At 44.6% G+C, this 19424-nt stretch overlaps 2 protein-coding genes across 4 annotated transcripts in view; one reads left to right on the forward strand and one right to left on the reverse strand.

The window, feature by feature from the left end:
- LOC145965795 (uncharacterized) overlaps positions 1 to 19424 on the forward strand; it is a 407995-nt gene that overhangs the window by 23215 nt on the left and 365356 nt on the right. The window lies entirely within an intron of this gene.
- Positions 2483 to 3240, reverse strand: LOC145965599 (uncharacterized). Its single transcript, XM_083089265.1, has 2 exons — positions 3128 to 3240; positions 2483 to 3044 (listed from the first exon to the last, which is right to left on the reverse strand). Exons 1-2 carry the CDS (start codon positions 3238 to 3240, stop codon positions 2483 to 2485), a joined length of 675 nt encoding a protein of 224 aa, XP_082945391.1.

Here is a 19424-nt window from a genome sequence, read left to right on the forward strand (position 1 = left end):
AATGGCGACCCCCAGAATCATCTTCAACGATTTTTTCTCGGAAGGAATGCAACGCGTATCAGCGCCGATGTTCGGCTGCTTTGCGCCTTTGTTTTAAAGATAAGAAAGGATTAGATGAAATATATATATATATATAAGGAGAATTGGATGTTTTATCGCAAGTATAAGTAATATTATATTACCCGGTTATCGCAATGATAAGTAATTTTATCGCAATGATAAGTAAAATATTGTATTACATACCCTAACGCGTCGGGACATGTTTTCGCAAACAAAATAGCTCTCCCCGGTACACCCCCCTCACCCCCTCACCCCCAATATAAGTAACAGCTCTCGCGGTATCCTTCACCCCCCTCCTCACTCCCTCCCCCTCACACCCCCTCACCCCCAATATAAGTAATTCTAGATTTTTTTCCGTTGGACGTATCCTTATCTCTATCTCGCATTGAATTACGCGTCGCGCGAATTTATAAACAATATAAACAAATGGCGTTCCTTTGAAGAGGATTAGATTTTGAGGTTGACTAACGCGTCGGGACATGTTTCTTCGTGGATATTGCATTACGGTGAGCGCCGATGTCCGGCTGCTGGAATTTATAAACAATATAAAATAGATAGTGCCTGATTTTATTACTATGATATTACTTCATGGAAGTTTTGAGAGGAATGGGGGCTGAAACTTATGGAGAGGGTCTGCCTCCATGTCAAAAAGTCTTCAGCTTTCGTGCAGTGAACGTAAGAGTAAAGTGCATAAAATGAATATAGAAGAAGAAGAAGAGGTTATTATCGTCGAAGATAGTGATAAAAATGTGGAGGTTGTGGATGTTGAAGACTCATCTGATGATGAAAATATGGAAATAGATGTTGAAAATGTGGAGGTTGTGGATGTTGAAGACTCATCTGATGATAAAAATATGGAAATAGATGTTGAAAATGTGGAGGTTGTGGATGTTGAAGACTCATCTGATGATGAGATAGGACATTTGGAAGACTTTGGCTACGACAGCGAGGAAGTGCAGTGAGGAACTAAGTGAGGAACTATGTGAGATACAGGTGCGAGCGTTAAAATGAGCTGACATTCGCAATATCGACTTAATTCAAAAAATGTGCTGCATCTCCTTTTATTATGAAACACTTAACAGTGAAACACTTAACAGTGAAAAATTTTGCACAGCATGTTTTCTACGAGTAGCAGTCTTGTTTTCACGTGCTCGTGCTGTGCGTAAACATGAGACTCAACGATACGTTTTCCTATTAGGAGAAAGATGCTGCGAATGCAAAGCCTCAGTGTTTCAAATAGTTTCATGCGGTCTGTGTCCTATTTGCGTTCAATAAACTTTCAAAGATTGTGCTGGCACAGTGGACATTTATGAATGTGAAAATTCAGCAAGTGTTGTAAAAATGGTAACTAAAAAAAATCAATGAACATGTCTTCGGTGTTGCAATATTTAAGAAATCGCGAACTTGGTGTAGGAAATTCTCCAACCGCAATCTCCAATCTACAATCTTATATACAGATTACAGAGAGGAATAGACTAGAGGCAGCCATTTGCGAAGATTGCTGTTTGCCAGGCGGGAATCGACAAGCGTGTTCTAAAAAGATGCAAGGAATCTATCAACATATCCATTAGTTGCTATATCTAGAATATACCATCGGTTATGATTCTGATTCTGATTCTGATTCTGATACGGATGCTGATCATTAATTGGAGGTAGGTCGCATGTGTAGGTATTTATTTTCAAAGTATTAAAATAATTAATAAATTTTTTTATGTGCAGAAGGAGTCACCGACCATCATCCCGCGCCGTCACCTCTCTTCCACCACCCAGCCGCCCCACCATCGCCTCTCATCGACACCACCACATCGCCGTTGTCGTTGCCCTCCTATTCATTTATATTTTAAATTCTTTTAAATTTTTCTTATATTATCTTTTACACACACACACACACACACTTTGTATAATACACATTTTATTTTTATTAAAAAAGTATTAATATAAAAAAATCTTATTTATTTTCAAAATTCCTCTCTCTTTTCTTTGTTCCATTTATTACTAAACTATAAAAAACTATTAAACAGAAAAATTATATTAAATTATCAAAAATAATTTCATTGCGCTATATCTCTCACCGCGCTCTTGCCGCGTGCGCTTCTTTCTCGCCGCGCCGTATCTCTCGCCGCGCCGTATCTCTCGCCGCGTGCGCCGTATCTCTCGCCGCGTGCGCCGTATCTCTCGCCGCGTGCGCCTCTCTCTCGCCGCGCCGCGCTATCTCTTCTCTCGCGTGCGCCGTATCACTCCTTCGCGCTGTCTCTTTTTTTCCTAGTGTTTGCTCTCTCATGATAACTCTCTCGCAAAGAGTTATGCATGAAAGCTGGGACGGGAGAGCGCGCCAAACGCAAAGAAAGTACACCATGACATAGACTTATAACTATTTATTCTGCTTATATTTAGTATACAAATATAATTTTTGTCTTACATATTAAGAATTAAAAGCTAAAGCTGCCAGCTCGCAATCGACGAGTTGATGCTTGTTGAAGGTGTCGCTAGCGCGTATTACATTCGATACTTCTTTCGGATCCGTTACAGTGGACGCGATATTGGAGAATTGTGTAAATTTGACATCGACTGTCTCGGTCACTCTAACCAATCGATCAAAAGTTACATCTATGCAACCATCGAGATCGAACATACGATGTAACGTCGATTCGATCATCATCATGCGTACATCTGAAGATTCGAGACTCATGAGTTTAGCGTCGTTAATCGTATGAATTCGCACTGTTAGCGGTCCAACACTTATAAAACTGTAGATGTCTTGAGAGCCGTTCCGAAGGAGATTTAGAATATTATGACGTTGCTCGTAGAGTCCCTTCCACGTTTCGAGAGATAATATCAGTTCTTTTCTCCGATGATCTCCTATGGCAATCACCACGTAACTCGGCGGACCCACGTTGATACCAATTTCGAGGAATTTGAATTCCGTAGCTGTCAATGCGTATCGTCTACCTAGTATACGAACCGCACGACGCTCCAACGAAATGCTACGGGAAAAATTAAAATTAAATAATAGTAATAATACAATTTGTAAAAATAGAAAAATAGAAAGAAGTTAAATGAAACTTACTCGTCACATTTGTTCTCAAATGATGGAGTTTTATCACGACTCGGCACATAATTATTCACGCGTCTTCCGATGCCGCCGCTGCTGCTGCTGCTGCTTCTTTCAACGTAGTACATTTCTCTGGGGGGTTATGAAAAGTGAACCACCAAGTGAACGGTTAACGCGACACTGATCGTACAGGAATTAACCGAGTATACGTGACGCTCATCTTCAAAAAGTATAATGTGGGGGGGGGAATCAATGCTTCTAACGCTCTGAAATTTAGGAGAAGGGGGAGGCGGCGCTCGGACAAAAGAATTCTTAGAAACGCAAGGAAAGGATTAGGGTGGGGAAATAAGAGATAACACATATTAATGTTTACATATTTTATTTTTCTTGCAATTCTTTCTGGCGTTGCGACCACAAATTAAATATTTTGAATACTTTGAATATTTTGAAATATTTTGTAATGCGCAATTCTTAACATGTTTTCCACATCGCATACTATTGGTAATATCTAATTTATTTAGAGAATCAATATCTTCGTAATCTGCATTCAAGGTTTCAATGATATAGCCGTTTCCCGCATCGTCTAGTATATCGGTCAGCCATTCTCGCTTTTCAAGTCCTTTAACGTACACGACAGACGATTCTTCTTCTTCTTCTTCGTGTATCGTACCAACGACAGCTGTTGTAATTACACGCTGAGCCAAGCCATACGGAACGTTTCTGTCTTCCCATTGTAATCCGTGATGATTTCTAATCAGCCATAAGACTTGACATCGCTCAGATTTTGTAAGCACTCTCCACGGTACGGGACTTGCGAAAAAGTAATGCGAGAGAACATATCCCTTTCTCAGAACCGCAGCTTCCTTCACGACAAAATTTCTCCCGACAATAAATCCTTGCAGATCCACGTTGGTACGGACATGACGAGATCTCTCTCGTCGAGAGGAATGACGACACTCTAAAACCAACGCCTCGCAACACTTTGATTTATATCCTGCTCCTCTTCCCCTCTCTCTTGTGTCGCGAACACTTAGGTGATTTTGCGTACAACGTTGGTCAACGGATTGTACTGGATCACGCGATCGTGTATGATGAGACAGTACGCAGTGGTATTCGTCGGCACGTTCTCCTTACACTCGAATCTCACATCCACGGTTGCGCTCTTGACTGATTCGTTTTGTCGAGAACAATCGATAATCACGAATGGACCGTTACATAGAAACATCGAGACGGTGAGACTTGGCTCGAGATACTCGTATCCATAATAATTCTTGCAGAAGCGCGTGTACATGTTGTACAGAATGGACCATCTGTTTTTATCGAAATCCAGGTTCATATCGTCGTACGGATAACATTCCGAGTTCAGATAGAGTTTCACGTTGATCAATTTGCAGTCGTCGAATCGACTCGTATCTTCAGACATAACATTCTTCCGGCCTGTTTGCAGAGCGAAGACAACGTAGCGTGGTTTCTCCAGCTGAGTCGCGGTCTTAATGGCCCACGAATGCTTGGTTGTACGCTGCAATAGCGGATACTCGTACAGATCCCACGAGCGAAAACCCATGCTGAGATATCGTCCGATTTCCAGAGCACGCAGCATCGACAGTTTTTCGATCTCGCTCAACAGCACGTGTGGCATTCGCCATTGTATCTTGAATATGTTGATCGCAGGCTCCAGCGTCGAATCTCCAAGCAGACAATTGTTGTCGTTGCGCGATCGTATTAAGATCAATTCGTGACGAGCGTTAATCACCACGCGTTTGTAATCCTCGCAAAATCCCAATAACATGTAGAGCGGTACGCAAAAATTGAAGTGTCCATTTGCATTGGTCAACGCATCCCAGCCGGCGTTCCTCATAATCACGCTTCTATCGGATGATACCGTTACATAGTTTTTGAGCGTAGTAGTTATTACTACGTTTCTATTGCAATCAATCTCAACGCCATCGAGTTCGTATCGAATCTCATCGAACATGAATGCGACGCAATTATTTCCCAGTGCCACATCAGCTCCTCCGTCAGCTGGTGGTCTATTTTTCGTTAGTTCTCCCTCGATGTATAGGAAACTCTCATACGGCAACGTATACAGATCCTGTTGTTGTATGGGTATTCTTATCTCATCACTGTATCCGAACGTTGTATTGGCGAACGGGTTGTACGTGTGAGTCTCGATCTTGACGATACGATCGTCGAAGATTGGCGCGTCACCGATGTTGAGGATGTCGGTCATCGTTCAGCTGTTTCGCACCGCGAATCCCAAAGATTGTAAAAACGCAACGTTCGATGAGTTTCTTTTTCTTGGATGATTGGATATTGGCGAACGTCGACGTTGTTGTTGTTGTTGTTGTTGCTGTCCTCGTAAAGATTGCGTTATCTCTCACGTCTTTCGATCCGTTCAACACGAGCATCTCATACGTTGCATACGTATGTTATCGCCGTAGCCGTCGTACGTGTAATCTTACGGTGATCTCTTCTCCTCGAAAATCGAGCAATCGTCCGGTCTGATCGACAACGCGTAACGTTAAATCCGTAATGCTCCGCGCGATGATCGGCAGGTAAATGATCTGCGCCGGCGTTTCCGATATCTTATATACCGGTGGTACCCTCGGTGAAAATTCATGTATCGTATGAACGAGTTTGCCGTTGTTGTACGCGCCCGCGGTCACGTTACACTCTACGCGGATAACATTCACGTTGATAATGTTAATCGGCATGTTCGATTCGTACCATTTTCGCGGCTCGAGAATACGATTCGAGAATCCTAGCAACGATCCAATGTTGTCGGGCTTGCTAAAGTTTATTCTGTATGCGCATTTGATCTCGCTCCTCATCGTATTGTAATTAGCGCGGAGCACTATCGGATATTCTCCATCTTCATAGTCACCGTCGTCAATGTGTTTCTTATCGCGATGTTTCCGTGAAATTGCATGTTTCAAAAATGCATGTATATCTCGCAACTCGTAGGATCCCTCGGGAATCGTAATTTCCGCGTCGTCTTTGCCAAAGTAAAATTTATTATTCGAGGAATTCACATTCGGTATCGTGTGATAAGTCTCAAAATCCGTTAGACCGAGCTCGTATGCATCGTCGCCCAAATCTACGGCGGGAAAGAAGTTTGCCGCGAGAACGCTACTCTTCCCAGTCAACGTGAGTAGTGAGTCTAGGCCGGTTCTAACCCAGGGGCTCCGAGGGGGGTGAGGGGCGAGGGGGAACCGGCGGGGGGTGACGTCACGCGGGGGGGTGACGTCACGCGGGGGGTGACGTCACGGGGGATGACGTCACGCGGGGGGGTGACGTCACGCGGGGGATGATGACGTCACGTGCGGGGGGGGGTGACGTCACGCGGGGATGATGACGTCACGTGCGGGGGATGATGACGTCACGTGCGGGGGATGATGACGTCACGTGCGGGGGATGATGACGTCACGTGCGGGGAGTGACGTCACGCGCGGGTAGGGGGGAGGTCCGCGGCGCGACCGGTGGATGAGGGGGTCCGCGCGGGGAAGGGGGGGATCCGCGGCGCGAGCGATGGACGAGGGGGTCCGCGGGGGGTAGGGGGGATCCGCGGCGCGAGCGATGGACGAGGGGGTCCGCGCGGGTAGGGGGGATCCGCGGCGGGTCCGCGATGTGTCCACGTGTGAGAAGGACGGTGCACTGGTTTGAAAAGGATAGCGTAAAGTGTGTGAAGAGGACAGTGCGACAAGGATGGCATCAAGTGTGACAAGGACGACATCAACATACGACAAGGATGACGTCAACGTGGAACAAGGACGACGCATTGTAAGATGCTGCATAGGTGGGAGAAGGACGACGCAAAGGTAAGTGAGTGATAGCGATGAGCATATGAATGAGAGAGAACGATAATATCGCGAAGAGAACGCATACGAAAGAGAACGATAATAGCTAAGATAACGCGTGCGAGCGAGAACGAAGATATCGCGAGACTTACAACTAACGCGAGACTTATTGTTAGAACGATAGCGCGTACGAAAGAGAGAGAGAGAACGATAAATTCTTACAACTAGCGCAAGAGAGACGCAAAGGATGGGAGCGCAAGGAGAGGCGCGTAAATAAATACATTTCTTTTTTTTTTAATTAAAATATAAAATTTATTTAAATGTGTGCGTGTACTATACAATTTTGTATGTGTGTGTGTGTGTGTATGTGTGCGCTTAATATATAATAATATATGATATAAAATTAAAAAAAATAATAATAATAATATAATAATAAAATAATAAGAATAATATATTTGGGGGGAGTGCGCCGGGCTAAGGAAGAGGCCGCTCCTAGAATGCTAAGGGGTCGATGTGCCGGGCTAAGTGGAGCCGCTCCTGGAACAGAAAAAGACATTTGAATAGTTTTTAATAATTTATTTTAGAACTTTTGATATATTATAAATTGTAAGTTACATACAAATTATGTTTCTTGAAAGAAGAGTTCGTTACGCGTCGCCGAATTTTCGCTCTGAGTAGGCAGCATGTAATAAGGTTCCAGCAACTCCTCTCGTTGCTCTTCTATACTAGGAGGTTCAGATGGTAAAAAATGTATCTTCCATATTTCCATTCGGTCAGTATTATATACTATGATGGACATATTATCTACATCATATCCTTGTCTCTTGAGGGTACGGAACGTATGACAATATTCCTGGTAACAATCCTTGCAGTCTAGGACAGATCTTATCACCATTACCTCCGTGCCGCAGTGACAGCACCTAAACGGTGTAAACGGTCCCTCGAAGAACCCGTGGAAATGATTATGTTTTAATGCATAATTTCGATAAAATCCGTACCGACAATCCTTGCAGTAGTGTCGGTTTCGACGTTGGTAGGATTCGGTCCAGAAACATTTTGCAATGTGTATTCTCGGAAGATCAGAGTAAAAGCGAGGATCAGACCTCGGTTTGTATGGTTTAGGAATACACATAATTTTGTTCACTTTTCTTCCTCACACACTCTCACAACTTTGTGACAAGCACAGAACAACGAAAGAAATAATATTCTAATGTCGCAGGCTCCTCTTCATTATATATCTTTTAATATCTTTTGTCTCATTCCAACTAGAGCATCACATCTACCTAGTCTCATCTACCTCAGCATTTCTCTACATCTTTAGCGGAGCGTGTTGAGAAAAGTATAACTATTCTTATTCGTATGGAAGGAAAGAATTAAAATCATAGATGGAATAAAAATAATTATTTATTGCACGCATCGTAAAGAATATCATTTACAGCACATGTTAATAATTCGCAATCGATTAATGATTCGATAACTGTGAGTTACATTTAGTATTGAAAAGAAATGTATTTATTTACGCGCCTCTCCTTGCGTTCCCATCCCTTGCGTCTCTCTTGCGCTAGTTGTAAGAATTTATCGTTCTCTCTCTCTCTTTCGTACGCGCTATCGTTCTAACAATAAGTCTCGCGTTAGTTGTAAGTCTCGCGATATCTTCGTTCTCGCTCGCACGCGTTATCTTAGCTATTATCGTTCTCTCTCGCACACGTTGTTCTCGCGATATTATAGTTCTCTTTTGTATGCGTTCTCTTCGCGCTATTATCGTTCTCTCTCATTCACAAGCTCGTCGCTATCACTCACTTACCTTTGCGTCGTCCTGCTCCCACCTATGTGGCATCTTACAATGCATCATCCTTGTCCCACGTTGACGCCATCCTTGTCACACGTTGATGATGTCACGTGTCATCCTTGTCGCACTGTCCTCTTCACACACTTTACGCTATCCTTTTCCCACACGTAGCGCTATTCTTCTCACACCACCGTCTTCTTTCCGCGGATCCCCCCTACCCGCGCGGACCCCCTCGTCCATCGCTCGCGCCGCGGATCCCCCCTACCCCCCGCGGACCCCCTCGTTCATCGCTCGCGCCGCGAATCCCCCCTACCCGCGCGGACCCCCTCGTCCATCGTTCGCGCCGCGGATCCCCCCTACCCGCGCGGACCCCCTCGTCCATCGCTCGCGCCGCGGATCCCCCCTACCCCCCGCGGACCCCCTCGTCCATCGCTCGCGCCGCGGATCCCCTCCTTCCCCGCGCGGACCCCCTCGTCCACCGGTCGCGCCTCGGACCTCCCCCCTACCCGCGCGTGACGTCACTCCCCGCACGTGACGTCATCATCCCCCGCACGTGACGTCATCATCCCCCGCACGTGATGTCATCATCCCCCGCACGTGACGTCATCATCCCCGCGTGACGTCATCATCCCCCGCACGTGACGTCATCATCCCCCGCGTGACGTCATCATCCCCCGCACGTGACGTCATCATCCCCCGCGTGACGTCCCCCCCCCGTGACGTCATCCCCCGTGACGTCACCCCCCGCGTGACGTCACCCCCCCGCCAGTTCCCCCTCGCCCCTCACCCCCCCTCGGAGCCCCTGGGTTAGAACCGGCCTAGACTCACTACTACTAACGTGAATGTCATAGACATGTCGGCAAAACTGTTTAACGAATACTGAATTAAATAGCGCAACATCCGTCTTTAAATTCACACGCATCGACCGTTCGAAGAAACTGCAAGCACAATTGTCCGCAGATGCTCTGATCGTAAGTTTGAACAGATGTGTGATTGTACTGTATCTTCGTTACGTTTCGTCCGAAATATCGCACCAATTCATTCGGTGGTCGAAGATTGCCGAAACTGTCGAAATATACGACACGATTTCCCCTCTTTGCGTACGCTACCCAATGAGTACCCGGTCCTTCAACGCTATCCAAATTTACGATACCGCTCTCGTTTCGATATATACCATCGATCGGTAAAGAGTCGCGCATGAAAACACCTCTAAAATATGGAATGCGCACACGTCTTGCCAGTTGTAGCAATTGTACGTTGGTAGTTGCGCCCTGCGGCATTTTTAGCGTCTCTTTGACGTTTTTTTTTTCTTCTCGTTGAGACTCCTCGTCCGTATTTGTAAGGAGCGAGATATAATCCGCGACCTTCCATGGCGCGATTGTGACGTAGCATCTCTTGCAAGTGACGTTGCGCGGCTTTTCCGTTGTTCACCGTCTTCGCTACACCCGCCGCTCCACCGATCAGGGATCCGAGCGCACCCAACATTGGTAGAATCGGCAACACGCCGCCGCGTTTCGCTACCGGAAGTATTCGTTTCTTCGCCGTTTTTTTCTTCGTCTTCGTCTTCGTCTTTGTCCTCTTCATACCGAGCTTCGTCTTGGCTTTCATCGCTGCCCAGACAGCTGTGGCGGCGGCTCTCTCACCGAGAGTCGAATCTCCCGCACCGATGCGATTTCGCGCTTTCTCGGCGAGTATCCTATCCGCCGCGTGTCTCTCGGTGAGATCGTTGCTCCGAGAGTATGCTATATCGTGTTCACGACACGCCGCGTCCAATGGATTGATACCACGATCGCCTCTGGCTAATCGCTTCTGCAACCGCGTGCCTGGACCGCAAAACTGATAGCCGGGAATATGGAATTCGATCGGAAGCGCGTTTATCGCACGATTTAAGAGACCGCTTCCTCTCACAATTCTCGCTGACATACGTAGCAATCTTTTATTAACGGTGGCGGACCGTCGATGTGCATTCGCTGCCACGGCTGATTGTATTGTCGCATGCACGAACGATATTGTTGAACCTCCGAATCAGCCTTTATATATTCTGGAAGCTTGTCCCACAATCGTTCCACGTAATCACCAAAATTTTGCAGTAAAACAATCTTTGGGATATACTGCAGTTGTTCGGCGGTAAGCCGGAAAATATCTCTTTCATCCGACAGAAGGAGAAACATTTTTGATACTGATCGGTTTCGAGTCGAGACACCTCTATTAATAGGTCTCCCCCCCTCGTGATCATTCGCAAAATTGATTCGAAAGAGAAAACATGCGGTTCGTACGACAACCTTTGACGATACGCGTGACGAATTGCGATGACAGATTACGATCAATGGGGGACAACGCGGAGATGCGCAGACACGATACGATGCTACCGACTACTATACGCGCGATCGTTTGCGGCCCCTCGAATTGTGGTAAAACCAACGTTCTGATAAGTCTACTGGAAAGTCCGCACGGTGTACGTTTCGAGAACGTGTACGTGTACTCGAAGTCGCTGCAACAGCCGAAATATCGATATCTGGAGAATTTGTTGACGCCGATCGACGAAATCGGCTACTTTACGTTCTCCAATAACAGTGACGTCATTCCACCGAGCGAGGCACGTCCAAACTCGATTTTCGTCTTCGATGATGTGGCGTGCGACAAGCAAGATACGATAAGAGAGTACTTTGCAATGGGTCGTCACTCGAACGTCGACTGCTTCTATCTCTGTCAGACGTACGCGAGAATACCAAAACATCTTATACGCGACAACGCGAACCTGCTGATCATGTTTAAACAGGATGATACCAATTTGAAACACGTGTACAACGATCACGTGAATACCGACATGTCGTACGAGGATTTCAGTGAATTATGTCATACTTGTTGGCAGCAAAAATATGGATTCCTAGTGATAGATAAGGACAGCTCGCTTACGGGCGATACAGAAAAGGATTTAACGTGTTCGCGATACCGCAAAACGATTAGTCGCTGCCGACATTCCGTCGAGAGGAGTGAAACGCTCGACATTCCGTCGACATGGCTGGAAGCGATAATATTCGCGAGCGTGAAAAGCTTGCGAAGCAGATTGAGAAAACGAGCGAATCTATCCGCAAGAAACATCGCGCTTTGAAGACCGGTAAGATCGACGACGATATTAGCGGTTAAGACCTATTTTGGGCCTATTATCGAGCCACTGCAAAAGATCGCCGACAACTCTAGCTCAATCGCGATGAAAAACGAGCCGGAGAGTAACGCTGACGCGAAGATTAAAACGTTACCCATCAAGCGGCACAAGGAGGAAGAGGAGGAGGTGGTGGATGCAACACCGAAAAAGAGGAAACGATTGAAGGCGAATCGTTTATCGACTCCGCATACATTCGATCTATCGGATGCTTTACTGGATGAACCGCCGATAACCTCTACACCGTCAGCGACAACGAGAATCGTACAACCCACGATCAACCCTGAATCACTCGCAATCGAAAATGTTTTCGAAACCACGGGCAACCCGCTCGAAACATCCGTTCGAAACGTGTTACAAACGTCGGAAGGTCAAGAAGTGTTACGAGAGCACTTGGGACCACTGGGACAAAAGTACATGAGCGCTCTCCTTAGTGGCGACGAAAGAAAAAACGAGATCGATCACGTGTACGGTGTCTATTTCGACGAGAATGAAATGCGTCTCGGTAACAAACGATTCGACATTGATAGAGATGACTCTATAATCATTGACAAAGTGAGGTATATCGGTACACCTGGATTATACGAGTTGATCTTCAAAAGAATTCCCGATGACATCACATACACTGAGGACGATATGCAAAAATATAAAAGCATATTAATGGCGACGAGTGTGCATAAACGCAAATATGATGCGCAAGGTCGATTAAATAGCAACAAGGGATACAAGTATAAACAAATAATCGCACTGTTGATGTCGATCGAATCGAAAAAGAATAAATCCGGAACGGGAGTATTCATGCCTCGCGCGATGACGCTAACCGACAATAAGATCGATTACGTGCACTGGGACGACCCCAACGAGCTAGTGGATCGGCTACGATTGCTCGACGCTTCGCACCGAGCTGGCCACAACGCTCACGACAACGAGATCCTGTCGATCCTAGAGGAACTTCGCGAAGCCGGTCTTATTATAAATTAAACGGTGTCTCGACAAAACTTATCAGTCGATCGATGTCACTCACATCGAAAAAAATGCCTATCAACAAATTTGGATTATTCGAACGGAGAAATGATGCGATCGACACAAGCGATCATTGGGGTAAATTGGTGACGAGTTACTTGCGTCAAAACGCTCTGTGTCGCGTCGCTACGGACTATGACGCGAGGTCGCGCAAGATTCGCCGTGTAGCGCAACCTGAGGTCGATTCCGATGCAGTCAACAAACTGTACGTGGAACAATGCGTTAAAACGTTGAAGAATCAACAGAAAGAATCAGACGAGAAGCTGACTGCGTTCGAGAAGGACGTGCGAGCTTTGCAGACTGCTATAAACGAGCTTCGGCGTGCGATTAACACTAATTCAGAAACGGCTATCAACCTGTAATGAGCGGCTGCAGTGAACGGCTTAGGAGCGGCTATTGTACAATTATTAAACATCTACAAAGGCTTATCGAACGACTACGAACAGTTATCGAACGGCTACAAACAATTATCGAACGACTATAAACGGTTAACGAACGGCTATCAAGCTACAATGAGTGGCAGTGATCGAAGAGGAAACGGCTGCGAACGAGGCTACGAACAATTCAAGAACAGCTGCGAACGAGGCTACGAACACCTCAAGGACGGTTGCGAACAAGGCTATGAACACGTCAGGAACGGCTACATACGAGGCGGCATACAACTCCGGAACGGCTACGAACGGGTCAGAAACGATTGCCAACGAGGCTACGAACGGGTTAGAAACGACTGTGAACGAGGCTACGGATTACTTAGAAGCGACTACCAACAGCGTCAAGGACGGCAACAAACGGGTCAAGAACGGCAGTGAACGACTATCAAACGTGAAAGGAACGTCTATCGAACGCCAACGAACGGGCCAGGAACGTCTATCGAACGCCAAAGAACGCCAACGAACGGGCCAGGAACGTCTATCGAACGACTATCGAACGTCAATGATGGATCGGCGATTGGGAATAACCGGGGAAGCGAAGAAACAACATAGTTTAGAGAAACGGCAGTTGGTGAACGAACTGCACGCACCGGCGAGAAAAAATTTTCCCCGAAGACACGTAGTGTCATAGTGCGGGGATACGATGACCTGTGGCAAGCTGACATCGTCGAAATGCGTCCGTATTCTCGTTTCAACAGAGGTTACCACTACATATTCACTGTCATCGATGCGTTGAGCAAGCACACGTGGGCCGTACCACTCAAGAGTAAAGGCGGAAGCGAGACAGCTAACGCTATCGCCGAGATAATTCGAGATAGCAAGAGGTGTCCGAAAAACATACAGACCGATAAAGGGAAGGAGTTTTATAACGCCGATGTGCAACGGCTCGTGCGAAAATATAACATCAATCACTATTCTACGTATTCGATATTGAAGGCATCGATCGTTGAGCGATTCAATCGCACGCTGAAAAACGACATGTGGAAGAGGTTTACGCTGAACAGATCTTACAAGTGGATCAACGCGTTGCCGCGACTTGTATCGGATTACAACGCGCGCAAGCATCGAACGATCGGTATGCGACCCGTCGACGTTACCCCCGCGATCGCTGAAAGACTCTTGACTACGGTGTACAACCGCATAAATATCGCGGGTACGGCGAAATTCAAAATAGGTGACTCGGTACGCGTTAGCAAGTACAAGACAATTTTCGAGAAGGGTTACACGCCAAATTGGACAACCGAGGTGTTTAAAATTGTAAAAGTGCAGCATACTAATCCCGTAAGCTATTTACTCGAGGACTATCGCAAAACATCTATCGCCGGAGCGTTCTACGAACACGAGTTGCATCGCGCGAATTATCCGGACGTGTATCTCGTGGAGAAAGTACTGTGCAGGAAGTGTGACGAGGTTTACGTGAAATGGCTGGGATTTGACAATTCGCACAACTCTTGGATACATAAGGACAATGTGATTTAATTAATCATACAGTGTTTATTTTTCATTTTCAAGAAAAAATATGTACAACATATAAAAATATAGGGGAAAGTGGGGAGTTGTGAGACATGGGGAGATGTGAGACACGTCAATCTCTGTCATACTGTGACAGCTAGAAATGTTCCAAGAAGTGTTAAATGTTTCTCTTGACATAACCTCACTTTTCCATTAGCATTCGTCGCATCAACACGCATTCTAAGCGTCTCTCTATATTGTGGTATCAAAAATATTCTTAAAAGTTTTTTCGACCATTTGTGTTTGTAGTATTTTAACTCACATTTAGAAGCTGATTGCAAAAGTAAGTACGTGCAAAATTATTATTGGGCAATTGCCTTTTCACACACAAAAGGAATTTTGGATGAACAGTCGGTGTGTCGATGGCGATGCGGCCAGTTTGAAAATGTCCAAAATGGGGAGTTGTGAGACACAAGAAGTGGGGAGTTGTGAGACACACAGTTTTTGACATTTCTCAACTTGAGTTCGCATCTTTCATGCGTATTTCGAATTATTCATGCATAATTTGAATGTTTTATCCAAATTCATTGTGAGTTCAGCCATTTTTATGATTTTTTCGAAATTTTTCACGATTTTTGTAGTCGTCATGCCGCGTCATAAGTATAACAGTAAGACAAGTAAACCAGCGGATATTAATGCGATAGTGGGTGCCATCAAAGAGGTGACGATTGAGAAGAAGTCGTTGCGGTCCGTTGGCCAAGCATACAAGATTGATAAATCAAAATTGTCTCGCTACATTTCGAAGCTCACTCAGGCATTAGATCCTTCAACCGCTTCGAATGAACAATTGGTCAATTTCGTTTCATCACTAAGTGCCCAAACTGGCGGAAAAACGGTTTGTTGTTTTTTTATTTGATTTTTTCCGACCTTTTGCTGATGAATTCCTTATTTTTACAGATCTTCAGCGCACAACAAGAGGAAGAGCTGATGAAATATATCCTCAAGGCCAGCGCAATATACTATGGATTGAGCATAAGTGAGTTAAGAAAATTTGCTTACGAATTTGCAAAGAAGATTGGCATTCAATATCCCGCGGCCTGGAATACTAATTGTGAAGCGTCGAAGGACTGGTATTATGCATATATGCATCGGCATAAAAATTTCTCTCTCAGAACACCAGAGCAGATCAGCGCGAATCGCGCTAAGTCATTCTCCGCAGCCAATGTCAATGCATTCTTCGCTAATCTTGGCACTGTAATTGACGAGACAGTCTTCGAACCTCATCGAATCTGGAACGTCGACGAAACCGGATGCCCGACCGTCCCCACCAAGGTAGTTAAGATCATCACATCGAAAGGGTCAAAGCGAGTTGGCCAAAAAACATCGGCCGAAAGAGGCACAAATGTCTCCATAGCGTTGGGTATAAGTGCGACCGGACAATCCATCCCACCATTTTACATATTTCCGCGCAAGAATATGCAGAAAGTGTTTATGGACAACACTGCTCCTGGTGCCGTTGGCGTCGCCAACGAATCCGGATGGATGACGTCACAAGAATTCGTTAAATTTATGGCTCATTTTATCAAGCACGCCAACGCATCGAAAGAGTCGCCGATTCTATTATTACTTGACAACCACACTTCCCATCTCAGCGTGGAGGCTATAGATATGGCGGTTGATAATGGCATCACGATGATTTCTTTCCCTCCCCATTGCTCGCATCGTATGCAACCCTTAGATGTCAGCGTATTCGGTCCATTCAAAAAGATGTTCCACACCCAGTGCCAAGCTTGGATGAAAAATCACATCGGCAGAGTTTTGGAATTGTATCACATAGCGCCTATCGCTGATAAATGTCTCGATGCGTCTGCCACGCCTAAGAATATCAAATCTGGGTTTAGAGCAACGGGTATTTATCCATTCGATCCGAATGTATTCACGGCTGAAGATTTCTTGGCGGCTGATTTGAGCGGGGAAAATCAATACATTGATGACGACAATGACGATCCTGATAATCGTCGTGTTATAATGGTTAATGCAGATGTCATCGAAACCGCCGCAAATGAAGAGGTCACCACTTCTGAAATGGCCAGCACATCATCGGCGCCATTTCTTCGCAGTGCATTGCAAGATGTTGGACCTCTAAAGCACGATACACCGGCCAAAAAATCCAAACGAGGCCGCAAGCCAATGGAAACTACCATTTTGACTTCGCCTGAAAATGTGGCCAGCTTACACAAGAAAGCTGAGGACAAGCGGGCAAAGGAGGCAAGAAAAGACGAGAAGCAGAAGAAGCAAACGGATGTGGCACCACCGAAAAAGCGCAGTCGTCGTGCACTTTCCATGCCAGCGAAGGCGATGTCAAGTTCATCTGATGAAGAGGAAGACTTCTGCATTATCTGCAAAGGTGCAATGCCAAAGAAATTGAACCGAAACAACGCAATACATTGCAATGTATGTGATCGAGCTGTGCACTTGAAGTGTGCCTGCATAACAACCGGCTATTATACCTGTGTTCACTGCGAATCGGACTAAGCGGATTAGTTGGACTAACCGGATTAAGCGAACTAAGCCGGCTTTGTTTTTTTTTTCAACATTTTCTTTTTTCAAAACTGTCTCAATTTTCATTTTTCACAACTTAAATAAAGATTAATCATAAAAATATGCCATTTTCTCCCATTTTTTGTCATGTCTCACAACTCCCCACCACTTTTGAAAATTCGAAAATCACTCCTTTTTTGCGAGCCATATAAATTTTTACAGCCGCTATGAATTTCAACGAATTGCTACAGCCAATGGTTGTATTTTTAAGTCTACTACATATCCTACTTTAAAGATTTGCAAACTATCGATTTTTATGGTAGTTGTGCCTCAAAAACAAAACCTGTCTCATAACTCCCCACTTTACCTTACATGAAATATATAAAATACAAAAATCTTCATTAATATTTCTTACAATAGTATTATGTATGTAGTTATTCTTAATATAAATGTGTAAGATATGCATTACATAAAAAATATATGTGAAATATATTTATATATATGAAAAAATACAAAAAACTTTATTAATATTTCTTCTAATAGTATAATACACACACACACACACACAATCGTAAAATATTGTAATAGAGAAAGAGATGGATAGCGGGAGAGCGACGGATGATAATTAGAATAAACATATGAGAGTAAGCGCGTTTCAAGTATCACATTGGAATGAAAACAGTGGAAAAGGTCTATGGTAGAGATGAAGGTGATGAGCGTTTAAGAAACAGAGCAACTGTCAGTATTGAATTAGATAGCGTTGAAAAGAGTGTCGAGCGAACGGTTGAAACGAGTGTCGAGCGAACAGAAGGAAGAGATATATAACGTTAAATAGATTATAAAAAAGAAAAGAAGGAAGGTAAGAAATAAAGAAAAAGAAAATAAGGAATAAGAAATAATACAACGGATAATGAGATTATTTATTTTTTCACATTAGCATGTGCCCCCCAGTACTATATAGACCCGCCCGGTTCGATCCGCTACTCCGCGGATTGCGTAATGCAATGTGTGTGAAGGTCTATGGTCGTGTTTTAAAGGTTCCACCACTGTTTCCGGAAATGAAATTTTGCATAAATTGCTTTCCGGGAATTTTTCACCGGCAACACGTAAAACCTTTTTGGCAACATGAGTTTTGCGAAGGACCCTTCACTATGGAGCACTATCGAAGATGCAAGAAGGTGATAACAACGGTGCAGTCCATCCATGATTGCGATGAATGTTTTCCAACGTACATACGTGTGTACAACATACTGTTATAGTCCGAAAGACTATAACTAATTATTTTATTTTACCATTAATAAATTTTATACGCTTTAGATGCGATAGAATGTTCGCGAACCGCGTAAAACCGCTACCTCAGCGAACCACGCGCGAGTTCGCCGGAAACGTGAAAATGCCAACGAAGGGATTCGACTTTGAACCTCCTTCGTTTGCACTTGGACTTGACCGCCACGAAAATCTTCCATGACCATATATGGTCATGTCGCTAGGCGATCCCCTTCAAAACACCCCTAAAATGAGGTGTTAAAAACCGTCCACCGCGGGTTCGCGGCGGACAGTCGTTAATAAAAAGTCAATTGATAAAGAGTGCGAATCTGGGCTAGTTATTATAACACTTAAAAATCTAACGGAACGAAGGAAGAGGCGACGGAAAGAAACTCGAAACTCCTGAGAAGGATTACGAAATAAGATATAATTAAACCAAATTGTATACAAATCCAGTTAAAAATAAACGGTTTTATAATAAAAGAAATAATAAAAGTATACAACTACACGACGGTCCGTGACATCCTTTGGAATCTCCCGGCTACCCCACATCCCGTGCCGCTCCCGGCACAACAATACTGAGCAGAACTCTTAACATGAGCGAACTCCTGGTACTACATTTCGATATGTATGCGCTTGATGTGATCAAACTGCATTTTATATCACCTCCTTTTACTGAAAACCCTGATGAAGATCGTGATAACATACTAGAACCGTACATGTAATCGCAGTTATTAGCAGCCTGTACATAGCAGGTATTATAATTATAATTATTATATTATATTATATTATTATATTATATTATTTTTAAATTTTTATTAATATTTCTTTTATTAGTATAACACACACA

Source organism: Camponotus vicinus, unplaced genomic scaffold, assembly GCF_025532165.1.
Source record: "Camponotus vicinus isolate PSW18456_S1 unplaced genomic scaffold, iyCamVici1.0 SCAF_14, whole genome shotgun sequence".
Classification (NCBI taxonomy): Eukaryota; Metazoa; Arthropoda; class Insecta; order Hymenoptera; family Formicidae; genus Camponotus; species Camponotus vicinus.

Bases quoted from the DNA above. Each gene is read 5' to 3' on its own strand.
- LOC145965599 (XM_083089265.1), bottom strand. From the start codon at position 3,240: ATGTACTACGTTGAAAGAAGCAGCAGCAGCAGCAGCGGCGGCATCGGA. The intron at 3,045-3,127 runs GTAAGTTTCATT...TTTTTCCCGTAG, and splicing joins TTTGAGAACAAATGTGACGA to CATTTCGTTGGAGCGTCGTG.